General features: G+C 34.3%; 1 protein-coding gene across 1 annotated transcript; it reads right to left on the bottom strand.

Annotated features, from left to right (window-relative positions):
- Window positions 1-20,042: 20,042 nt before the first annotated feature.
- Window positions 20,043-23,003, bottom strand: LOC145592515 (glyceraldehyde-3-phosphate dehydrogenase B, chloroplastic-like). The gene is made up of 9 exons (XM_081649008.1): window positions 22,785-23,003; window positions 22,601-22,705; window positions 22,345-22,506; window positions 22,068-22,235; window positions 21,659-21,819; window positions 21,449-21,510; window positions 21,188-21,237; window positions 20,457-20,863; window positions 20,043-20,308 (listed from the first exon to the last, which is right to left on the bottom strand). Exons 1-9 carry the CDS (start codon window positions 22,887-22,889, stop codon window positions 20,173-20,175), a joined length of 1,356 nt encoding a protein of 451 aa, XP_081505134.1. The 5' UTR covers window positions 22,890-23,003; the 3' UTR covers window positions 20,043-20,172.
- Between the last annotated feature and the right edge of the window lie 144 nt (window positions 23,004-23,147).

Here is a 23,147-nt window from a genome sequence, read left to right on the forward strand (position 1 = left end):
TTGAACCACCACGCCCTATCGTCCTCCGTGGGAAATTTACTATGGCCTAGGGGTAATTTTTATTTTAGGTTTTGCTACACAGTATTATTCACTTTTTTTGGCTTTGTTCACCCATTTTCAAAATTCAACACTGTAATCCCTAGATACCTTTAGTGTGTACAATGTAATTTTACCCTAATCCCTACATTAACTTAAGTTAACTTTATGTTAACTTCAAAATAAATAAATTTAAAAAAACAAAAAAAAACCCAAAACACCCAAACACCTCTCTCTCCTCCCTCTCAAGTATCCACCACCGCACCTCCAACCGCACCGCAGCACTTTCGATCCCACCACACCATAGTGTAGGGATTTAGGTATTCTAAGCAGAATTTCACGAATCATATTCGTTCGCATCTAAACAAGATCTACAAGCATAACACATAAAAAATCACATAATACATACCTTTGACGCGTGATTTCCACAAGCAATTGACTGTCAAATAGGGAGATAATAGAGCCTCAAGCGTTGCTCCTCTACTTAGTCCACGGGATTCGAATGAGCCGTCCACGAATACTAGATTGGTCGATTGAAGGAGGGAAACCGCGATCGCCACCTTTGCGGACAACCGGCCACCACCACGAACCACCACCACCGTGCACACACCACCAGCACACACCAAGGAGGATGGACGAGAGTGAGAGAAAGTTTGTGAAGGGTTGGCTTGTGTTTGCTAATTAGGGTTTGATATGTGATCACTGAATGTTATGTTCAACCTAGGCACCTAGTCTATTTATAATCTTATTATAACTAGACTAGGAAGCAAGCCCAATCCACCTAGACTCTTCCATATGGCCGGCCACCTAGAGGGAGAAGGCTCATCATGGGCCTCTTCCTCTAATGCTCAATCTAGGCCCTTTGTGTGACCTTATAGGATCCGTTTAATTAAGCTTTAGGCTATTTTACTAGCCCAAAGATCGTAAATGCCTCTAGCTATGATAATACGACGACCCAAAAGAACGAATTTAATTATGGAAAATTTGCCAGGAATAATACCACCTTTCACTTGTCTTCCAATAATGGAACAACCTTTAATTTATTTCTAAATGGAACCACCTTTGACCCCTATTTTCTATAAATGGAACAGGTTAATTGTTAACCGGTTTGTGAAGGTAAACCGGTGACGTGGCCTTAAATTTGAAGGTTAAATTGGTGAGTTGGCATATTACCGTTAAGTTATGTTGCCTTTTCTTATAAATTAGGCCCCTTGATCTCTGTTCTCTCTATTCTTCTCCTTCCCCTGTTCTTTCCATACTTCATTTTTCATTTTGCGAAGGAAATCCTTTGACAATGGCTTCAAGAAAGGGAAATTCATACACTTCTGGTTCTTCTTCTACCAACAAAAGGGTTGTGAATGCAAAAATTCGGTGTGACTGTGGAAGGGAAGCCCTTATCAAGACTGTGAGAAATGGGCCTAATATGGGGATGAAGTTCTATGGTTGTCCTCTGTGGCCAGTAAGTTTTGTAATTTACTTAATTTAAGGTTAATTAGTTATTTGATAGGCTAATTGAACAATTTGATAGGCTAATTGGATTTGATTTGTTGTGTTGTGTTGCGTTTTGTGTAGGATACACAATGTGAATTTTTTAAATGGGTGAATGCGCACACTGATTTGGAGGAGCAGCAGATGAAATTGTTAGAGAAGGATACTATAATATTAGAGATGGAGGTTGAACAAAAGATCAGAGATGAGAAGATTAAGAAGCTGCAATTAAAGAAAGGTAACTTGGAGGAGGAACTTAAAGACATGAAGAATGAGGTGTTTCAAATGAAATCTGAGATAATGGATTGTTCAAGGAATGAGAAAAATCTGTACATGGCTTTGTTTATTTCATGGCTTTTGTTTGTTGTTGTGTATTTATCTTAGGTATGTACTGTTGGCTTGACATGATTGAGTTTGTAATGGGATGGTTTCAATGGAATGAGAATGCCTAAGGTCTATTTTGTACAAAGTGTTTTACAAGTTCTATATGTGATTGCAATTGGAAAAAAAAAACACCTCTAAATTTGGCAGCATAACTTCACGAAAAAGCTATAATGAGCTAAAAAACCTTACATTACTTAATTAATTATCATCCAAATGGTGCCCATATTTAAGCACCACCATGAAGTAAAAACATAGTTTTTTAAGTTGCAAAAGATTACAATACCGTGATCACAATTTAGCTTGCCAAAATTACACAACTTTAACAAAGTTCAAAAGATATCCCTAGTCTGAAAACATATGTAGTTCAAGTTGTTACAACATCATTGTGGCTGGTGGTCAATGGTGGAGGTCTGGCTTGACTGAGTTGCTGACCTAGTCCTTGCCCTTGAACTTGAAACCTATTGTGTGTACATGCCAAAAAAAATGATGTCAGGAAAAATTAATAAAAAAAATCAGATTAAAAAACAAAACAATGTCAGACAACATACTTGTGGGTTTCCATCAGCACCAAACAACACACCAATACCAACAGGTGTGTTGTTTCTTCCCCTACCCCTTCCTCTTGCTCTCCCTCTTCCATTTCCTGAAGTACTTACAGCAGCATCAACTTGACTCCCCATTCCTCTTGCTCTCCCTCTTCCTTGTCTTGTACTAGCTGCAGCAACCTGAGTACCTCTCCCAGCTTGGCTTCCCCTACCTCTTCCAGTTGACCTAGCACATTCACCTCCCAGAATCATTCTACCACCCCTGCCAATAAGAGTTGGTAGTACAGGAGCACTGTGATGGGCTGAGGAAGGTGTTGCAGTTGCAGGTGTTGCAGTAGTTGCTGCAGAATCCATCTGTGAGGGGTGGTCTGTTGGAGTTGGTGTTGGTTCAGCTCTTGGCCTGCCTCTTGGTTTTTTAGGTTGTGGTTCAGTAGCTGCTGCAGATCCCTTGTCTGGGCACCCCCTCTTATTGTGACCCTTTGAATTACAAATGCTGCAGGTCATCTCAATCCCTGATCTAGTCAATGAGCCTGTCTTCTTAGGATTCTCAAGTGGGTGTTTGATTCTGTTCTTCCTGGGCCTTCTAGGGCCAATTTTGATTGGAGGGGGATCCAAATTGCAGGGCACCCTTGGCCAATACCTTTCTCCTTCCAATGGTGGTATTGAGCCACTGTAAGCCTTCACATAAGTCTCCACCTTGTAGCACACATCAACATAATCCTCTGCTACCTTGTTCTGAAAGTAAATACAAGCTATGGCATGGCAGCAAGGAATGCCAACCATATTCCACTTCCTACAACTACAAGTCTTAGCCACTAAGTCTACATTCACTTGATCTAGGATATGTCTGACATTAAACAAGCTATCTGAGGATGGCATTACAGTACAGTATGCTGCCTTCTCCTTTTCTTTGTCTAACCTAGATTGTATCCTAGGGCATAAGATAGAACTCCACTTCCCCATTTCTTTTCTTTTGCTCACTAACCTTTGCATTAATGCAACCCTAATATCCTCTAACATGAAGATTAGGTGCCTAGTCCTAGCATTGATTATATAAGCATTGAATGTTTCTGCCATATTGTTAGTTATGGCATCAGTTTTAATAGATGGATCTAGGTGTGCTCTACAAAAGACATTAGGATTGTACCTCTTAAATGCCAAGGCAGCCTCTGCATTCATTTCACTTAACTCATCCAGTGCTTCATTGTAATCTGCCAAGTTATAGCACTTGGCTATCTTCCAAAACTGCATCTTCATCTCATCCCCTTTGTATGTCCTGTGCCAATGGGCAAAGATATGACTGGCACAGTGTCTGTGTTCAACTTTTGGAAGCACAGAAGCAACAGCATTCAATATAGCCTAAACCCAACATAAAACCACACAAACAGACTATTGGATCAACACATGCATTAACAAGTGAATAAAGGCAGGACTGTAGATGCATTAACAAGTGAATAATGGAGAATGGAAACATTTATACCTGGTGCTCATCTGAAATTATAGCAATCCCACTTCCATCTCCCAAATCAAGGCAGGACTGTAGATGGGTAAAGAACCATACCCATGACAGGTTGTTCTCTCCCTCAACCACAGCCCAACAGATTGGGTACATCTGCTCATTTGGATCCCTAGACACTGCTGTCATAATTTGACCCCCAAGGAATGTCTTCAGAAATGCAGCATCTACACAAATCACTCTTCTGCAAGCCATCTTCCAACCCTCTTTGACTCCATCAAAACAAGTGAAAAACCTCTTAAAGACTGGGGTTGATGTGTTAGGCTGTGGATCAACAACCAACTCAACTACAGTTTCTGGGCTAGCTTCCTGAATTGCCTTGAAGTACCTCTCAACTTTCATATAATGCTCTTTCATTGATCCATGTAACATCCTATGAGCATGATATTTGACCTTGTATGCAAAATTTCTAGTCACAATTACCTTGTACCCTCTTCTTATTGTTTCCACTATCTCCTTAGCTGGCCAATGTGGCCTTGCTTTGAACAACTCAAGAAGTTGCTTTGCCACCCAAGTGCTCTTCAGTTGTCTGTTCTTGTTCATGTTTCTAAGACATGTGTGGCTATCTACAACACTCTTCACCAACCAAGTTGCATCTCTGGAATGCATAGAACAGTATAGATAGAAAGGGCAGTTCTCTACACATTTAACTCCCAATTTTTGCTTGTCTTTGTTGCTTATGACATACCTAAGATCTCTCCCTTGCATGACTGCATATTTGCTAACAGCCTCCTGGAAATCAGCTCTGTTTGCAAACCTTAGACCCACTTTCCAGTTGAACTTTGTGAAGTCAGTGTCTCCCTTTACTAACACACCCTTTTTACCCTTGGTAACTCCCTCTAATTCATCCTCACTTGCAGTTGGTGTATGAATATCATCATCACTCTGCTCATTATCAGTGCATACACCACCTTGTTGGGTTGTAGTTGCACCAGATGTCTGATCTTCCTTCTCTAGTTGGTTTTCACCAAGCTTCCCCTGACAAACTTCTTTCTGCAGCTGCAAAGCTATTTCAATTACCTTTGAATTGCAATTCTTCACTCTAGCCCTAGCTTCAATGACCTCATCATCACTAACATCAGACTCAGGGTCAATAAAATCAGTACCCTCAAGCTCTGCAACCTCCTCAACTTCCAGATCTATGTCATTTAGACTGAAATCATCAGCCTGTTCAGTGTCTCTATCACCATCTACCTCATATTCATCATCAATTTCATCCTCCTCAAACTCACCCCCCTCACAAAACTTCTTGTATTCTGGGTTTGGTTCATAAGTTGGATCACTGTCATCACTGAATACATCATCATCACCTATAAGCTCACTCCACCTCAAAGGGCTATCTCCCCTGTTGTCCACCCAATCATAATCAAGAAAGGTTGTGTTAACACTAGGCAGCTCAGCAGTGGATACAAATTCACAACTTGGAAATTGAGAAAGGTTTGGAAAGGGGTTTTCAGTTTCTTTATCTAAATCTGGAACTACAGAAGGAGGTTTGCTGAGGGAAGCTGCTTGTTTTTCTTTCAGATTTGGTTTCAAGGGTGGAACTGAGGTTGTTGGGGCAGTCAACTGTTGGTAAGATAGAGAATAGGGTGCTCTAATAGATTCTTTTTGTGATGATGTGGCAGCATCTTTTTGTCTCCTAGGGCTTATCCTAATAGGTGTGGCCATGTTTGTTTGTGGTCCCTTCTTTGGGGTCATTTTTTTCTGTTGTTTACTTTGCTTGTGGGATTCTCAACATCTTTGACTATTGTTTGAGATTTAGGTGAAGATTCTGCCCTATTGCCAACAATAACTCCCTCCTCACTTTGTACAGCAGGATTGCTAACAGCTCCCTCCTCACTTTGTACAGCATGTCTACGCTCAAATGGCTCCTCATGGTGCAGGAAATACACATCAGCACGCTTATGTGTATTTGCAATTTTAATCAACTCCAACACTTCTTCATCTCCATCTATTTTCCTCAAGCCATCCTCCAAACTCTTCCCAGGAACTAGGTAATATATCCCAGCCACAGCAATGTACCCACATTTATTTGCATATTCAAGTAATTCCCAATAACACAACAAATCAGTGTCCACCTTGAAATTCCTACCCTTACCACCTACATACACCAATTCACCATTATGTTGATGTTTGAACTCACCACCATGCCAAAACCTTATTGTAACACTATCAAAGAAACTGCTCATTGCAAACCTAGAATTACAATTACAAAGTCAACATCAAAGTCTACTATTAATACCATCACAAGCATACTATCACAAGCAACAACATCAGCAGCATTAGCTAAATACATCAATTAACCAGAACACTCCATCAGTAACCCAACTACAAAGATTATCACAACATTCATAGGAATTAGCATCATTCGAAAATGTGTACTAATTACTCACATGAAATTCTTTCTAAATTCATAATTAACACCAAACAACACTTCAATTGCATCAAAATACACTCAAAATCATACGTGACTAGGCCACAATTCACAATTCAATACATGTCATTGCAATTTCACATTTTGTCAATAAGTTGGGGCAAAAAATCTTACCTTTAAACGCGCAATTAGGGGAAAAATCGTCACTTTCGTACTTCCATAGATTGTAGCTTCCTTCTCCAGTTGATAGGGACGGCTCACCGCATTCAATTCCGCTGTTCAATTGTGGTAAAGTGAGTGTCTTCTTTAATGGAGTAAACAGAGGAGAGAGAGTGTGAAAGGGAGGGAAATGAAATTGAAGAGGGAAAAAGAAGGTTGTTGGGAGTCATTAATGCCACGTTGGCTTCTTAGGGAGGGAATGGAAGTCAAGGCTTGACTTCCACCTGCAACCTCATTTATTAGCCGGTTACCCGTAACCTGTTCCATTTATAGAAAATAGGGGTCAAAGGTGGTTCCATTTAGAAATAAATTAAAGGTTGTTCCATTATTGGAAGACAAGTGAAAGGTGGTATTATTCCTGGCAAATTTTCCTTTAATTATCTCCATAATTTGATCCATTATATATCTAGTAATTACATTTGACGAAGACATTAATCCTTCAATCTCCCACTTGTCTGAGACGAGTGTGCAATATTCAAATTCCTTAAGTCAATATTTGTCGATTTGATAATATGATTGCATCACATGTCGAGATCATATTAATCTACAAATCATTTCTTGAAATCTGAGTTAGAATTACAAAACAAATAATTATTGAGTAATACATTTGAGCGCAGCCACGCATTCACTGAATTCTCCCTCTTCAAGGCGCGATGACATATTCCTAATTAAATAGGTAGACTCAATCCAATCTTGTGGCTACCAAAGCTCCCACTCAATTCTTGAAGTAACCAGGAAACATCCTTTATAATCTCCAGTTATGGATAGACGTTTGAATGTACCACAGTTAAATCAATCATTAAATGAAATCAATATTCCACTCATGTTAAAGAAATCCACTAATATATCCGGAAGCTCTATACTTGAACTTCAAAGTAGGTCAATAGTTCGATCATGCATCATTCATGTATATCCATGTGATTAACCGAGCATCACTATGCCTATATAGCCCATGAAACTGCACTATCCAATCAATCTTACATGTCAGTCCATTTATTGAAATCATTTATGTCCAATTTAATGATTTCGAACTAGGAACTTAAATAATGTATGAATCTTGTTCACCTGTGGGGTTTCATTCACCAGGTCATCAACCTAATGAGCCCATCAATTCATAATTATTTTGGACATTTTATTTAATTTCAAAATCCATAATTAAATAAGATTGAAACTTTGTTTCAATTGATAAATATAATTCTACAAGTTAATGTATTACTTATGTAATATGTTTTCTCAAAACATAAACAACTTAAATTACATAACTTGCTTCAATCCAAGAACCTTAATATGACTCTCATACCTTGATTATGGAAGGGGTTTAGTAAGTATAATTCATGAGACATTCTCATAAATATGAAATTTGCAACTTCTAAATTTTAATACTAATATTCATCTCCATACACTAAGAACTTTCCTTCATCCTTTTACTAGGAATCAGAATTTTCTAATTGTATTCCAATGTTACATTGGATTTCGATTGAAATCTATCATCACTTGTTCTTAAAACATGTGAATCAAATAGACGAGTACAGTCAATGACATGCATGATGCTTCTTTTGCAAAATGCACAAGGAGCATCACTCAAAACCTTAATTTCATCAACCTTTCTCAAAGCATTGAATCTTTAAGCAATGTGTCATGTCATATGGGATTGAAACTCTTTCAATATAATGTTGAATCTCATAAAAATCTTATCAATATAAGCTTCTTAACCAAACTCAAACATCCTTCGAGACTTATCTCAATAGATCTTGACTCCCAACTGCACTCATCTTCCTCTTCAAGGGTTTTCATACAAAATGCATTAGCCATTACTTGACCCTTTAAGCAATGAATAATTGTTCTTTGTACTAGACCAAGAAGACTTCGTAGCTCCCACTAAACAACTTGTATACATAACATCTTCATTTTATGAGAGCATCAAACGATTTGATTAACTCACAAAATTAAGAATACTAACTCCATGATGCTTTCTTTGATCCATAAATGAACCTCGTATACATTCTTAGGATTATTGGATTTTCAAAACTATTCTGATTGTATCATATACAAGTCTTCTTTCATGAAACATTTCAAGAAAGTGTTTTTGAAATCCATCTACCAAATCTCATAAGGTAGAAATCACTAAAATATCTTTAATAGATTTTGGCAACATGACTAATGTAAAGGTTTCATCGTAGTCATAGTCATACTATGAATTAGTTGAATCCTTTAACAAGTCTTTGCTAAATTAGAAAACACTTTTCTTTCTTGTCTGTTTTGCTTATAATGGGTCTCACCCAATTAGGCAAATTAATCATGTGTCATACACTTGGTTACAGATTTAGAATCTATTTAAGATTTCCATGATTTTTAAACCACTTGGAGTTATAACTTGTCAAATCATCTTTATTACTTGCATAATCATAATGTTCCAAAATCAATATTTTAAAACTCTTAGTCAATATGAAATCATATTTCTTTGGCTAAGTTTCACGTATGCTAGTCATCATTGTGGGTTTTTATGCAACAATTGAAACTTATACAACAACTTTGTTTAGTCTTCAATGAGAAACGACAATAGAGGATGTGCACTTGGAATGTACTACCTTCTACACATGGTTATTATTCGCATTACACTTAATGAGACCACGCGTTGTCATTTGTAACATGAGGTGAATCATGCTCATATTGTTGCTTTTATTTGATTATTTCTCGAATTTCTTCAAGATTTTCAAACATACTTTTCTTGAACTCTTTCAAGACTTTCGAACTCTTTCGAGATTCATATACTCCCACTTACCTTTTGAAGAGGCACATTTAGCATAGGATGAACCAACCATGGTTTGAACCATGTTTATTTGTTGCTTTTCTCGAACTCTTTCGAGATTTACACTACTCCCACTTGTCCTTTTGGAATTGACATGTTTTCCATAAGGGCACCTACTTAAGCAACAAACATTTTGTGCTAAGTATGACTTGTGTAGTAGTACCCTGTGCTCTATATAGGACTTGAACGTGCATTAAACGATTTAATACAACTTTCATTCCTTGCTTTGTAGAAAGACTTTATAAGAAATTTTCTTATCCATATCACATATGAAGCCTTTGCTATATTTTGATTTGATATATGTAGTTTTGTTTAGTTTTATAGCTTATCTTAAAAGTATATCCCTTGAATAATGGTTGGAAGATAGGTAATTTTCATCCATTATCAAAATATATCTTATATAGATTGATAGCTCCTTTATAAACACTTCATAAGGTCTCTTTTAGAGTTTGTTGTAAAACGATTTCACAACTCTTGGATGTTTATCAAGGTAGGCTCAAATTCTCATTGTCACGATCATATCGCAATAAGTTGAATATATATTGCCAAGTAAATCTTGACTCAAACTTTCACAATTACAATAATATTGTAATGTAATCATTATCTTGTCAAGTTGATACTGAACTTCATACTGAACCTTTTGAATTTTTCAAAATTTTCACACTTATGATTCAGTTAAGCACTGGTGATCATATCACAAATGAAGTTTCATTGTCCGACTCTAGCCTTTGAACTTTTGGTTTTCTTACATCGATATGTATTCGACCTCGAGTTCGCATCATCATTTCTCTAAATGGTGACTTTGTCAAAATTTTCAAATTGGAATGAAGTTCACATATATCAATAGATTCATAATCTAATGATATTGAAAGTCCATCCCTTTGGATCTTCCGCATGCAACGTTCATTTTCATTCGAATCATTTGACATATAAAGACAATTTATATAAATATAACTGGTTTATCTATATTTACCATATAGCGTTTTTAAACCTATTTAGCTTTTCAAAACCCATCATGACTCAATAAAGCATAGAATAACATTTACTCCATGTTTTTTAATCTTCAATGCTTAGTCATTACTAACATTGAATGGTATTTCGATGATGGCAAGAATAAATAACATTTACTTAATTCTAGCCAATTACTAGGTAAGGTGGAAAAAGTAAGCTTCTACTTGTAAATTTGCAACTTTTGCTTCTAAACTTGTAGATTCTACTTTTGAAGTAGCAACATTTGCTTCTAAACTTATAGATTTTCTCCCTTAGCCATAACTTCTTCATTTACTTCAACCACATTCTCAATGAGAGTGAACTAAACATGACATTACATGTCCAAGAAGAAGTAATATGCTAAATCAATTTCTACAATATACTTCTTTAATTGGAACATTTCCATCCTTTTACCTTCCAACTATATGAGGTAGTTTCTAATCAATTTGGAATTGGTCCATTTAATTGGAAACTTTTTGGAATTGGTCCATTTAATTGGAAACTTTTTTTTTTTTTACCATCTTAGCAAAATTGGAATATAGATTTATGGATTATCTTTTAACCTTTTGAGAACGTTTCTCAACTTTATTTTCAATCGAGGAGATTATATATAATTATAAAATTAGAATGAAATATTACTTACTTAATAAATGCAAAATTCAATTATGTTTTAATAAAATTTAAAGTACCATAAACGACTTAAATATGTTACTTTAAAACACTTTATTCAATATTATGTGATCCCAATTGAATTTTAAGTGATTCGAAGACCCTTTATTCGTGCAATAATTGACCGAACTTTGGCCCTACCATCAACCATTACATTTTCAAGGTGAGTAAACTCTAAACTCATTATAACTCTTGTAACTCTTGGTGGAATAATTAACCATCACATGTTTAATTATTACCCTTTGCTTCAAGGTTTTAAACGCTTTAGGTAACCTTGTTGAGTATAACCAATAAAATTGTAAAGCTTGATTTACCCCAACTCTCCCAAGATATAAAATGACACCCAGCTTTGGCATGACCTATCATAAATATCAAAGGTTTATTGGGTTTTTAATTGGAAAAGCAACCTCAATATTACTAGGACCTAGATTTATTATGTTATGATTAATTTAGTGATTTCTAGCGCATCATCATTAACATCAATAAAATCTAACATGCATAAAATACTGAATGCATAAATAAGACATAGCATGGCCCCTAATCCTAAGAAAACTAATAAAGTAAATGCTCCCACTTGAGCCTTCATGGATCTCATCCACCTCGCTCCTTTAGGCCTTCACTTCATGGGCTTCTTGGATTAACTGTAACCTGTAATTCTATTTTATTCTATTTACTACTTAAATAAAATAAATAAAATTACAAAAATACTTTATCGGTTCGTAGACCGTACTTAAATTACAAAAATACATCACGATGCGCATTTCGTATTTAGCAATCTAGTGGGCCATACTTGTCATTATATAGCAACATAATATCATATATTATAAAATTGCCACATAATAAATCACTCATCATGCTTTCCTAAACTACAACATCGAATGTTCATAATTAAGGAAACACGGCATCTAAATATCTCATATTTTAATTACTGCAATTAGATAATATCATATATTATTCATGACCATCAATAAAATATCATATATTTTAAATTAGGCATAAAATAGAATCAAATCTTATTTTAATCTTAAAAGATAAATCATATTTATCCCCAAAGATTATCCTAACAAAATTAGGAGATTATATCCTAATTACTAGCCAATCACAAAATTTTAAATCAATTATATCCTAAAATAATTATGGGATAATCACATTATTTAAATCAATCTTTATCTTTTTGGAATATGATCAAAATATCCTAACAATCCTATCCAAAATTAACCACTTTAATTATGGATAATCATCAAAATTAACAAATTTAAATATGGATAATATCAAATTTAACAACTTTTTTAAGATTTGATTTATCCCAAATAAAAGATTTTATTTCAAGATAATTATATTTTATCCCAAAATAAATCATATTTGTCTTGAAATATTTTAAAATAAAAATAATAATTAATTTATTATTTTTTTTTTTGAAAAATGGGGTTAAACCGTGGCTGAGCTAGCTGCCCAGCCAGGCGACTGCCGCTGCTGCAGCCAAGCTCACAGCCCAATCGGAACAGTAGCCCTGCCACCAAGACCAGGCCGAAGCCCAGCCTCAACAACACCAGCTGCCGCAGCCAGGCTGGAGCCCAACCACGGCCAGTCGCGCAACCACGCAAAATGCCCATCCACGCCACCAGCCACCGCCCTCACTACCCCTCTTTTTGACCACCTGGACAACCAACGTGGCCCACCTGACGGTGGTCTGACCACCCAGCCATGGCTGCCCCCTCTCAAAATTATCCCCTTTTTTGTAGATTTAATTTAATTAAACAACTTTTGTAAAATTAAATTAATTAGGTCTTTTGAATTAAAACATAACATTTATGCCTAATTCAATTTTGAAATTAAATTCATAATTCAATTTCAATTATAGGGTTCTTCACAAAATTAATTCAAATTTAATCTAATACTTAAATCAAATTATTGATTATACAAAAAATCATATTTTATGTAAATCAATCTAATTAAATTTATGAAGCATAAAATATTCAAAAATCATCAAAATTAAGCACAAAATTAAAATTTAGGGCTTTCTTTCAATCAAAATTTTCGAAAAACTAGGGCTTAATTTGGATTTTGCTAGGAAAAATTGAGCAATTTAAATCACATTTAAACAATTCCAAACCTTTAAATCTCCATTTAAAATAAAGATTGAACCATAATTAGATTATTCTCCCTCTTTATTGAATTAAAATTTGTGGACATCAAAGATTTATGATCAATATGCGTAAATGCAAGAGGCTAACTGATACCACTGTAGGGATTTAGGTACTCTAAGCAGAATTTTCACGAATCATATTCGTTCGCACCTAAACAGGATCTACAAGCATAACACATAAAGAATCACATAATACATACCTTTGACGCGTGATTTCCCCAAGCAATTGACTGTCAAATAGGGAGATAATAGAGCCCCAAGCGTTGCTCCTCTACTTAGTCCACGGGATTCGAATAAGTCGTCCGCCAATACTAGATTGGTCGATTGAAGGAGGAAAACCGCGATCACCACCTTTGCGGACAACCGGCCACCACCACGAACCACCACCACCGTGCACACACCACCGGCACACACCAAGGAGGACGGACGAGAGTGAGAGAGAGTTTGTGAGGGGTTGGCTTGTGTTTGCTAATTAGGGTTTGATATGTGATCACTGAATGTTATGTTCAACTTAGGCACCTAGTCTATTTATAATCTTATTATAACTAGACTAGGAAGCAAGCCCAGTCCACCTAGACTCTTCCATATGGCCGGCCACCTAGAGGGAGAAGGCTCATCATGGGCCTCTTCCTCTAATGCTCAATCTAGGCCCTTTGTGTGACCTTATAGGATCCGTTTAATTAAGCTTTAGGCTATTTTACTAGCCCAAAGATCGTAAATACCTCTAGCTATGATAATACGACGACCCAAAAGAACGAACTTAATTATCTCCATAATTTAATCCATTATTTATCTAGTAATTGCACTTGACGAAGACATTAATCCTTCACATAGTGCCTCGCTCCTCTCTCCTCGACCCACTACCGCGTCATCCTCGCTTTTCATGACCAGATTTTTTGACCTTTTTTTGAAAAAAATTTGGGCAAACGTCGAACAATTTCGACCAATTGAACCATAATTCAAGCAAATTTTCATTGGAAAAATCAATTAAAACAAGTTTTGTGTATTTAATCTCAATCTAATTGAACCAAAATTGATGATTTAACAATTAAAATCAAATTGGGGGGAAAATTAGGGTTTTCTATTATTTTGAACCAAATTCTTTGATTTTAAAATGAAAACAACAATTAACAACTTAATTTAATTTTACAATTTGAATCCAATGAAACAAAAGCCCTAAATCTATTTGTCGAAATTTCAATTCGAATTCGAATTAAATTCCTCCATTGCATTTGAACACTTTCTTTGGTGGTGCACTAGGTGGTGGTGGGCCTGCGATGGGTGTTGGTGGGGCTGTGATGGGTGATGGTCGGGATTGCTGGTGGAGTTCGGCGGGAGGCCTGGGGTGTGTTTGTGGGTGGTTGGTGGAGGGTGGTGGGTCGTGAGGGTTGGGTTTTGGTGGTGAAGAAATATAAAACTAATAGCAATAGTTAACGACTTAACGACAACTTAACGGTAGGGTTACATCGTACACACTAGAGGTATCTTGGGGTTATGGCGTGGAATTAGTGGACACAACTTGGAAAAGTGAGTAGCTTACGCATACTGTGTAGAAAAACCCTTTTATTTTTTATTTTTTATTTTTTATTTTTTTTACAAAAACTAGTTATTGGTGTAGACGATATCCCGAATCATCATAAAGTTGTTAAGGGTCGTTTGGTTGAGGGTACTCATCAAAGGGAATGGGAATTAAGTGGCTCGATTCCCTTTGTTGTTGTTTGTTAGGCACTTTTTTTCATTCCCTTTACCCTCTCCATTACCCCAAATCCTTCCAACTTGATTCCTTACCCCCCTAGCTAGGTTTTTCCATTCCCTTTCCTATCATAGTATCATATTGTTTCATGAAGGCAGGTCCCCTATCTTCTTTTATTCTTCTTCCTCTCATATAAACATATTTTTTGGTTTCAAAAAAATAAAAAAAATATAAACATATCTTTATTTTATAACTCATATCCCTCTTTCTCCTCAAATCCCCCTCTTTACAATTAGTGATTTTTTCTTAATTTAAATTTTAAATTATATGTTTTGCTCATGGAAATTAAAGTTGAAATTTAGTCAAATTTGTCTTCAATTAAGTTTCTTCCCATCAGTTTTAAGTAAGTTCATTATGTTTCTCTTTCAATGTTGTATTCAAATCCTAATGGTTAGTTCATTTAATTCCAAGGAATTCCAATAGTTGCAAGTTGGTTGTGACGGACTGACAACCGCTTAGTATTTTCCATTCGAACTACTTCTCAGGTTTCCTCCTTTTCAATTTTTCTTCTTAAAGTTGGTAATTAAATTAAAATTTATGATATTTACCATTTTCAATTGACGCATCATACGACACTAACAAAATTTCGTATTAATACAAAATCAAATCAAGCGAATTTTGGGTCATTAATTTTGTGTCAGTTTTATTAGGTCATCAACGGCAGGGTAATTCTTAGTTTAATTTTTAAAATCCATGTTTAAATGTATATTTGTGATTATTGTTTAAATTGTGTTTATTTGGGATACTTAATGATTCGATCATATGTTTATGTTTTGTTTACTGAATTTTGTTTTTACATGCAGATCTAATTTGATCAGATAATTAAATTCGAGCAAAAATGTTTGGAAAATCAAAATACGAGTTTCTCGCCTGATGATTCTATTGGATGAGAAAGTATTATATCTTTATAAATTGTTTACATTATTAAATTTTTTAATAAACCTTTTAGTTTTTATTAATTAATTTTATGATTTAAACAAATTTTTTGTGATTTAGGTAGCTTAATTAAGTCATTAAATTAACTTAATTTTATTTGTATTACAGGGTGATTGCGTTCATACCTCAATTAAAACCAACTTTGTTCAACAATTTCGTTCAAAATTGATTGAAAGAAAAGCTTACTCTATTAGATACTTTTCAGTCGTTACAAATAAGAAGCAATATTACACGCATTGTCACCGACAACAAAATAATGAATCAATTTTCCAAAATACTATTGTTTGAGCAATTGGGGGACGATGAAAAAATTTCAATGCATAAATTTGATTTTGTATAATTACAATTTATAGATCAATTTCACAACAATTATTCACTTCCTGGTAAATATATTGATTTATTTTATAAGACAATAAAGATTAATTTTATACAAATATTATTTTTGCTAACATGTTCTATGATTTCAATTCATCCACTTTTATTAGATGGAAGAGATATAAGTGTGAACAAAGTTATTCTATCGATTTTTTTTTTAATATAAATTTTTTTAAATCGAAAAATTACATCTAATAACTATTTTTAAAGTGTAAAAAAATAACAAATAATGATTTAGGATTTAAATTATTTTTAAAAAGAAAAACATTATCTTTTCACATTAAAGGTTTTATCCTAATATGTATTCAATGAAACATCATATTTAATAAATAAAGTCGCAGTATCAATTAAATTAAAAAAAAAAAATTATACTTTTGTAATTGGCAATATCATTTTAATAAAATTACTATGTGTTTTTTGTCTGAAATTATTAAATAGTAAAATAAATTAAATAATTTTTTTTAAAAAAACTGAGTCTATAAGAAAATATCTTTTCTTTAGATATATGTATGAAAAACCGTGCATCGGCACGGGCTTTCATCTAATAAATAAATAAATAAATAAAGAGCATACGATTGATCCGTTTAAACTCTTTAAAGTACAACATTCAATTAATAATTCTTTAATAAATAAAGAATAAGATCCCTTCAAAAAAAAAAAATAATAAAGAATAAGATAAGTGGAAGACAAATACTAAGCATAGAACAAAAATCTTAAAAGGCCATTTTTCTACAACATAAAGGACAATAAGTAATGTCAAGTTTGAGGAAAGTTTATCATTTACTTGAATTAATAATCAATAATCTCTAAAGCTTTCAAGCAGTTCATAGCACCAACATCATTGTACATCATCAATTTAAACCACAATATTGGTCAAAAAGAAAATAAATTTATTGATTGAAATTGTTCAATATAAAAAGGAATTAAACAAGATAATGAAATAGTTGTAAAAGCAAAAATCAGGACATATTTGTCCCTAGTTGAAGTATCGTTAATATTTGGTTCTTGCGATAATCAAACTTAAGTTCATCGCCAATCTTTTTTATTACTTCCATGTCTATTTCACCCTGCAATTAAATTAAACAAATTAATTTTCAATTCAATTATACAGATCAATGTATTCATACAATCATCATGTTATTAATATTAACAGCAAAAAAATCCAATATTATTATTTGTGGGTTTCAGATCCTCGTATCTCGTTTTTAATTAGCGAAAAAAAAAAAAATTAAATTAACCAGTTATATCATTGAATTATGTGAACAACAAAAAAAAAAATATAATTAGTTAGCAAAAATCCAAAATTTAAGTTCATCAACATTCATATTTATTTCTTCCATGTATATCAACCTACAATTAAATAAACAAATCAATTTTGAATTTGTACCAAATTGATAGCAGGACAAGTAAATTATACCGAGCAATGTAAATTCATACAATCATCAATTCATATTATTAAAATTAACAGCAGAAAATTCAATGTTTGATAAAGATTGTATTTGGTTTGGACTATTTCGGTTAAAATTTAGTTTTTACCTAAAAAAAAGAAAAAAAAAAAAAGAAAAAGTGTAATACTTATTAAAACATAGAGATTACTAGAGAAAGTATAGGTAGTAAAAAATGTTGGAATTTTGGAGGATTATCACATCGTTGTACGGAGTATAAAATTAGAGTTTTGAATATGTCGGTGCTCCGATTGCACATTATATGTCGGTGTTAAGCTAATCCTAGAGGGTATTCTAACGAAATTCCCTTTAAGATAGTGGTCCGATTGGTCTCTCGTCGAAGCTTAATCTTCGTTGCTGACCTTGGTTGATTTCTGTTGACTTGCTTGACTTTGACTTATCAAAATTTACCCATAACAGTAATGCAATATGTAACAGGGCTACAAATAATCATTATATATCTTTTCTTATATGGCATTAGTTTAGAAATATACTAGATTAGGTCCCGTACTATACACGGTAATTTCACTACATTTAATCAATAAAAGAAAAACAAAATTATATTAAAAAATAAAAATAACACATAGATAAACTACAACTATAATAGATTTATTATCTTCTTATTTTGCATATATAATGAAATGAAAAATGAAATATAACAAAAGAGTCTATTAGACAAATGAGTATATTAAAACTATATATTAGATCGTATGAGTGTTTTATAAATTCAATAAATTAGTGTCAATTTTCTTTTTATTACACTTAATAGTCAGTAATAGTAACCCTGATTTAATGATATTTAGTCATTTTTTTCCTAAAAATTGATAATATATGAAAGAACTAATTGGGGATACAAATAAAAAATAATAAAATTGTAATTAATCAAATTTTCTTACATGAAATTACATACATAGATAAAGTGTTTATAATGATACGCTATGTTGTTACACTCCCTTCATTTTTTTTGAATTAAAACCGACCCCTTCAATTTGAGGAATAAAATATTATAATTAGGCGAGAAACCAATTAAAGTATTAAGAGAATCAAAATTCTCGTTAATAATAATAACAATAAATTTGTGTAGTACGAATCTATTATTTAATAGATTCATCATTTTAAATATTGTTACAAAATTAGCTAATTTAAAATATATTAGTCTTTTTAAGGAATAAAATATGATGTATTAAACATATGAGATACAGAGTAATACTTTTTAAAGATGTATTGTCCTATTATTAAAAGATATGGAAAACCTATAAAGGAATGTGTTATTAAATAAGTTATGTATAAAATATTTAAAATAATGTCATAATAGTTATATTTTATACTAAAATTCTCAAAGAAGATTTTAGCAAAAAAAAGGAAAATGTTTTTGGAGGGAAAAAACGACAGTGTCATTCCTGGTGTCTGTTTTAGTATAATGTCATTGATTATTGATGACAACATTACGTACAAATCAATATAATTAATGAATATTTTCATTAATATTTTCTCCTTTTAGCTTCTTATACATAATCTTTTGCCAACAGATGGCACTGTAGCAACATGTTTCTATAAAAATACCGATAACATACCTAATAAGCTTTTGTTACATTCATTGATGAGTAATTTTAATCTCTCAATGATCAATATGACTGTCAGTGCATAACACAAAGTTATTTGCAGTTAGATTAATGGTTTCTTAATGAGCAGAGATCCACTAATGTACATACGATTAAGCATTGTTTGTAGCTGCCAATCAATGCACATCCGAGTTATCAGCCTTCGTATGGGAGAATACTTGAAGGCTCATTGAAGTGAAAGTGAGTTAGAAGCAAGTCATAACCTGAATAATGGAGGTGAGTTATCATGATAATACTTGAATTCTCTTTGATGTGTTGAAAGTTCATGGATAATTTGTACTGCATTCTCACCTACCAAGATAGCCAAGTACCTTGACATAGTTTCAATAGTGTTTCAATTCACTCTAGATTGTGGTTGCTCTGTACAATAACTTAACTGATCCAAACACGAACTGCATCAGCTTACAATTTTTATAGATACAATTTGATTTGTAGAGTCCTTGGCACTTGTATCTTGCAAAGCTAGATGTTGGAAACTATCTGAATATATCAGATTGCAAAACAGCGCGATTAAATTGTCTGTGGAATAGATTATTCTGATATCATAATCTCCAAAGATCACCGAGTTTCTTTGGAATAGTTTAACAAATGGTCAAGTTTATTCAGAAGTGCCAGTAAACTCACTGGAATATCTAGATCTAGTCCCTTACAGATTCAGATTGGAAATTATGAATGTGGTTGTGATTTATTAACCTCATAGATTGTTCTTACGCCTTGGGCTGCCGGCAATTTACATAATGAGAAGCTGATGCAACTGTGTTATAAATATATAAATGTGCAGCCTTTGTATTAGGCCAAATGCTGAATAACCAAAAAAATAAAAAGAAATGGAAGTGGTATAAGATATAGGAGATCACATTGATTTCTACTCGTAAACTTTGCACTCCTCATCAGCAGGGTTGTCCTTGCAGAAATCCTCCAATGGGTCTCCACTTGGGACTGTTCCCTCCATTCCTGGCCACTTGCTTGCTACGAGGTGAGCCAAGTCCACCACCCGTTGGCTACAAAAGACACCAGAGCACATTGAATGAATTGCATTTAATAACTTTCGGCTAGCTATCTTCATGCTAAAAATCTTTGGTGTGATTGTTTTTAGAAAAACAAAATTCAGAACACAAAATAAGTGCCTGTTTGATCAGATTATCTCACCTGTAACCCCACTCGTTGTCGTACCAAGCAACAACCTTGACCATATCATCACCCATGACCATGGTAAGAGATGAGTCAATTGTAGATGAGACATCAGTGCACCTGAAATCCACTGACACAAGAGGGATGTCACACACTTCCAACACACCCTTCAATGGACCTGCTGCTGCTTTCCTGAAGGCGTTGTTTACATCCTCAGCTGTGACACCTTTGTTCTCGATATTGACAACAAGATCAACAACAGACACGTTAGGGGTTGGGACACGGAGGGCAATGCCATTGAGCTTTCCCTTAAGCTGGGGTAAGACCAAGGACACAGCCTTAGCTGCACCTGTGCTGGTTGGGACTATGTTTAGCGCTGCAGCCCTGGCTCTTCTCAAGTCCCTATGGGAAGCATCTAAGAGTCTCTGTAGCAACCAACAAAAAATTATTTAGGATCAACCAAATCATACTTTTGTCTAAAGAAGAAAATAGTATGGCCTACTACTAAGTAGTTGATAGAGTGACAGTTTCAAAGAGATGTCAGGGAAACAATTTCACTAGACTAATATGTAAAAAACTAAAAACAGACAGAAATTAAAGAACAAGTTGGATGAATTGGACCCAATCCGCACTCTGCCCTAATCTTCAGAGTCCAAGTACTATAATGAAGCAGACTGTGCAATAAATTGTCCATCAAAAAGAACCAACTTTATTTTTCAATAGAACCACTGATGTTAATGAGTCATCACCTGGTCACCAGTGTAAGAGTGAGTGGTGGTCATTGTCCCCTTTACAATTCCTGCAAGCAAATTCCAGTATAAGATATACTCCGTAGAATTTAATAATCACTAAGCGGAAAGAAGAGCTACTAATATTTTATACTGAATATGTTAAAATAGGATCTGAGCTACAATCAGGTGACAGAAACAGCCAGTGTATATTTCCTTGGCAGAGATTTTGTCAAATATATCTAGATTGATGCATCGGGTTATTAACTCTTTGGTGCTTACCTAATTCTTCATCCATGACCTTCACAAAAGGAGCCAAACAGTTGGTGGTGCAAGAAGCATTGCTGCAGATTATGGAGAACTTCTAATCAATTTCACGTTTAATGTTCCAACATAAAATCAATGATCATTTACATAAGAAAAAAAAGGGTAGGAATTAATGCTGTACAAGATTTTGGAGTTATAGTTACAAATAACTTGAGGGTTACAAACCTTATGATGTTTGCTACATCGTGAGAGTAATCTCCCTCATTTACCCCAACAACATAGGTCGGGATATCAGAACCCTTAGCAGGAGCAGTGATGATTACTTTCTTGGCACCAGCTTGAATGTGTTTGCCAGCACCAGGACCATCAACAAAGACTCCCGTTCCCTATTTATTACAGGACGTGACCATCATATCAGAATCGTTTACATGTAATACGACAGCATTGCATATATATTTAGATAATCAGGTGAGATTTATCTGACATAGTTAAAGCTTACTAGGTATAAACCATTAACCAACCAGACTTAATTTTCATCTTATAGTAAAAGTTTACTATATTGAAATTTATAATTTTCTATGATTTACAAAGTCTCAGCTTCACAAAATCAAAATAATGTGAAAAAGAAGATTACCTCAATAACAATATCAATGCCAAGATCAGCCCAAGGGAGTTTAAGAGGGTCCCTGCCAGAGACAACCTTGATAGGCTTGCCATCGACAGTAAAGGTTTCGTTGTCAACAATTTTAATATCAGCCTTGAAGGTGCCTAGTATGGAGTCATACTTGAGCAAGTGTGTCGCCTACATTAGCAGCAAAATATATAAATATTCATATCCATAGTAAGCCTATATTCTTGTCATCTGTAAAACCATTATCTCAATTATCTAACTGTGTATAAATAACACTTACATTTTTGACACCTCCGCTGTCATTGACAACAACAACATCAAGGGGAGAATCCTTACGGCCGTGCCAGCACCTAAGGAAGTTCCTACCAATGCGTCCAAATCCATTGATTGCCACCTTAAGCTTAGCCACTGTCTCGCCCCTAACAGGAGCTGCTCCTGTAGGCTAGATTATCAAAACAAACACATATTCATCAGGGAAAGTTAAGACTAAAATTCTTTACTGCATACTAAAACATAATCTGTAGCATAGGATATACCTTGGTAGTTAGCTGGGAAGCTATAACATCATGAAATGAAGCCTCCCGGGTGAATGTCACGCAGTTGCTGGATCGCAACCCCGAGAAATCAGCTACTTCAAGTTTCTGCATTAGCATAATGAATTTGATCAACACCCAAACAACCAAAGAAACAAAAACAACAACAAAGAAAACAGTAAAAGACCTTAAAGGAGCATTGAGTAGGAAAGGAGTTTTGCTGAGAAGCCTTGGATGAGAGCCTTGTGCTTGCAGGGATTCTTGATGGAGCTAGAGCTGCATGAGAGGCCATGGTTGATTCTATTCAACTGTGGCCAGCAACTAGAGAAGAAGTAAGCTCACACTTTCTGGCAGATATATTAATGATTTAGATTTATACCATATAATTTCTTACCACACATACTGATTTGTCTGATAAAAAAAAAAAAGTTGAATGTTATGGTTCCAAATGCACTGAAGAAATGAGTGGTAGGGAACTTGGGATGGTATATCAACAAAACATGAAGAGATAAGATGATATATGGTGCCTCAGCTTTACAATCTGAGCCAA

This window comes from Chenopodium album, chromosome 18 (genome assembly GCF_948465745.1).
Source record: "Chenopodium album chromosome 18, dcCheAlbu1.1, whole genome shotgun sequence".
NCBI lineage: Eukaryota > Viridiplantae > Streptophyta > Magnoliopsida > Caryophyllales > Amaranthaceae > Chenopodium > Chenopodium album.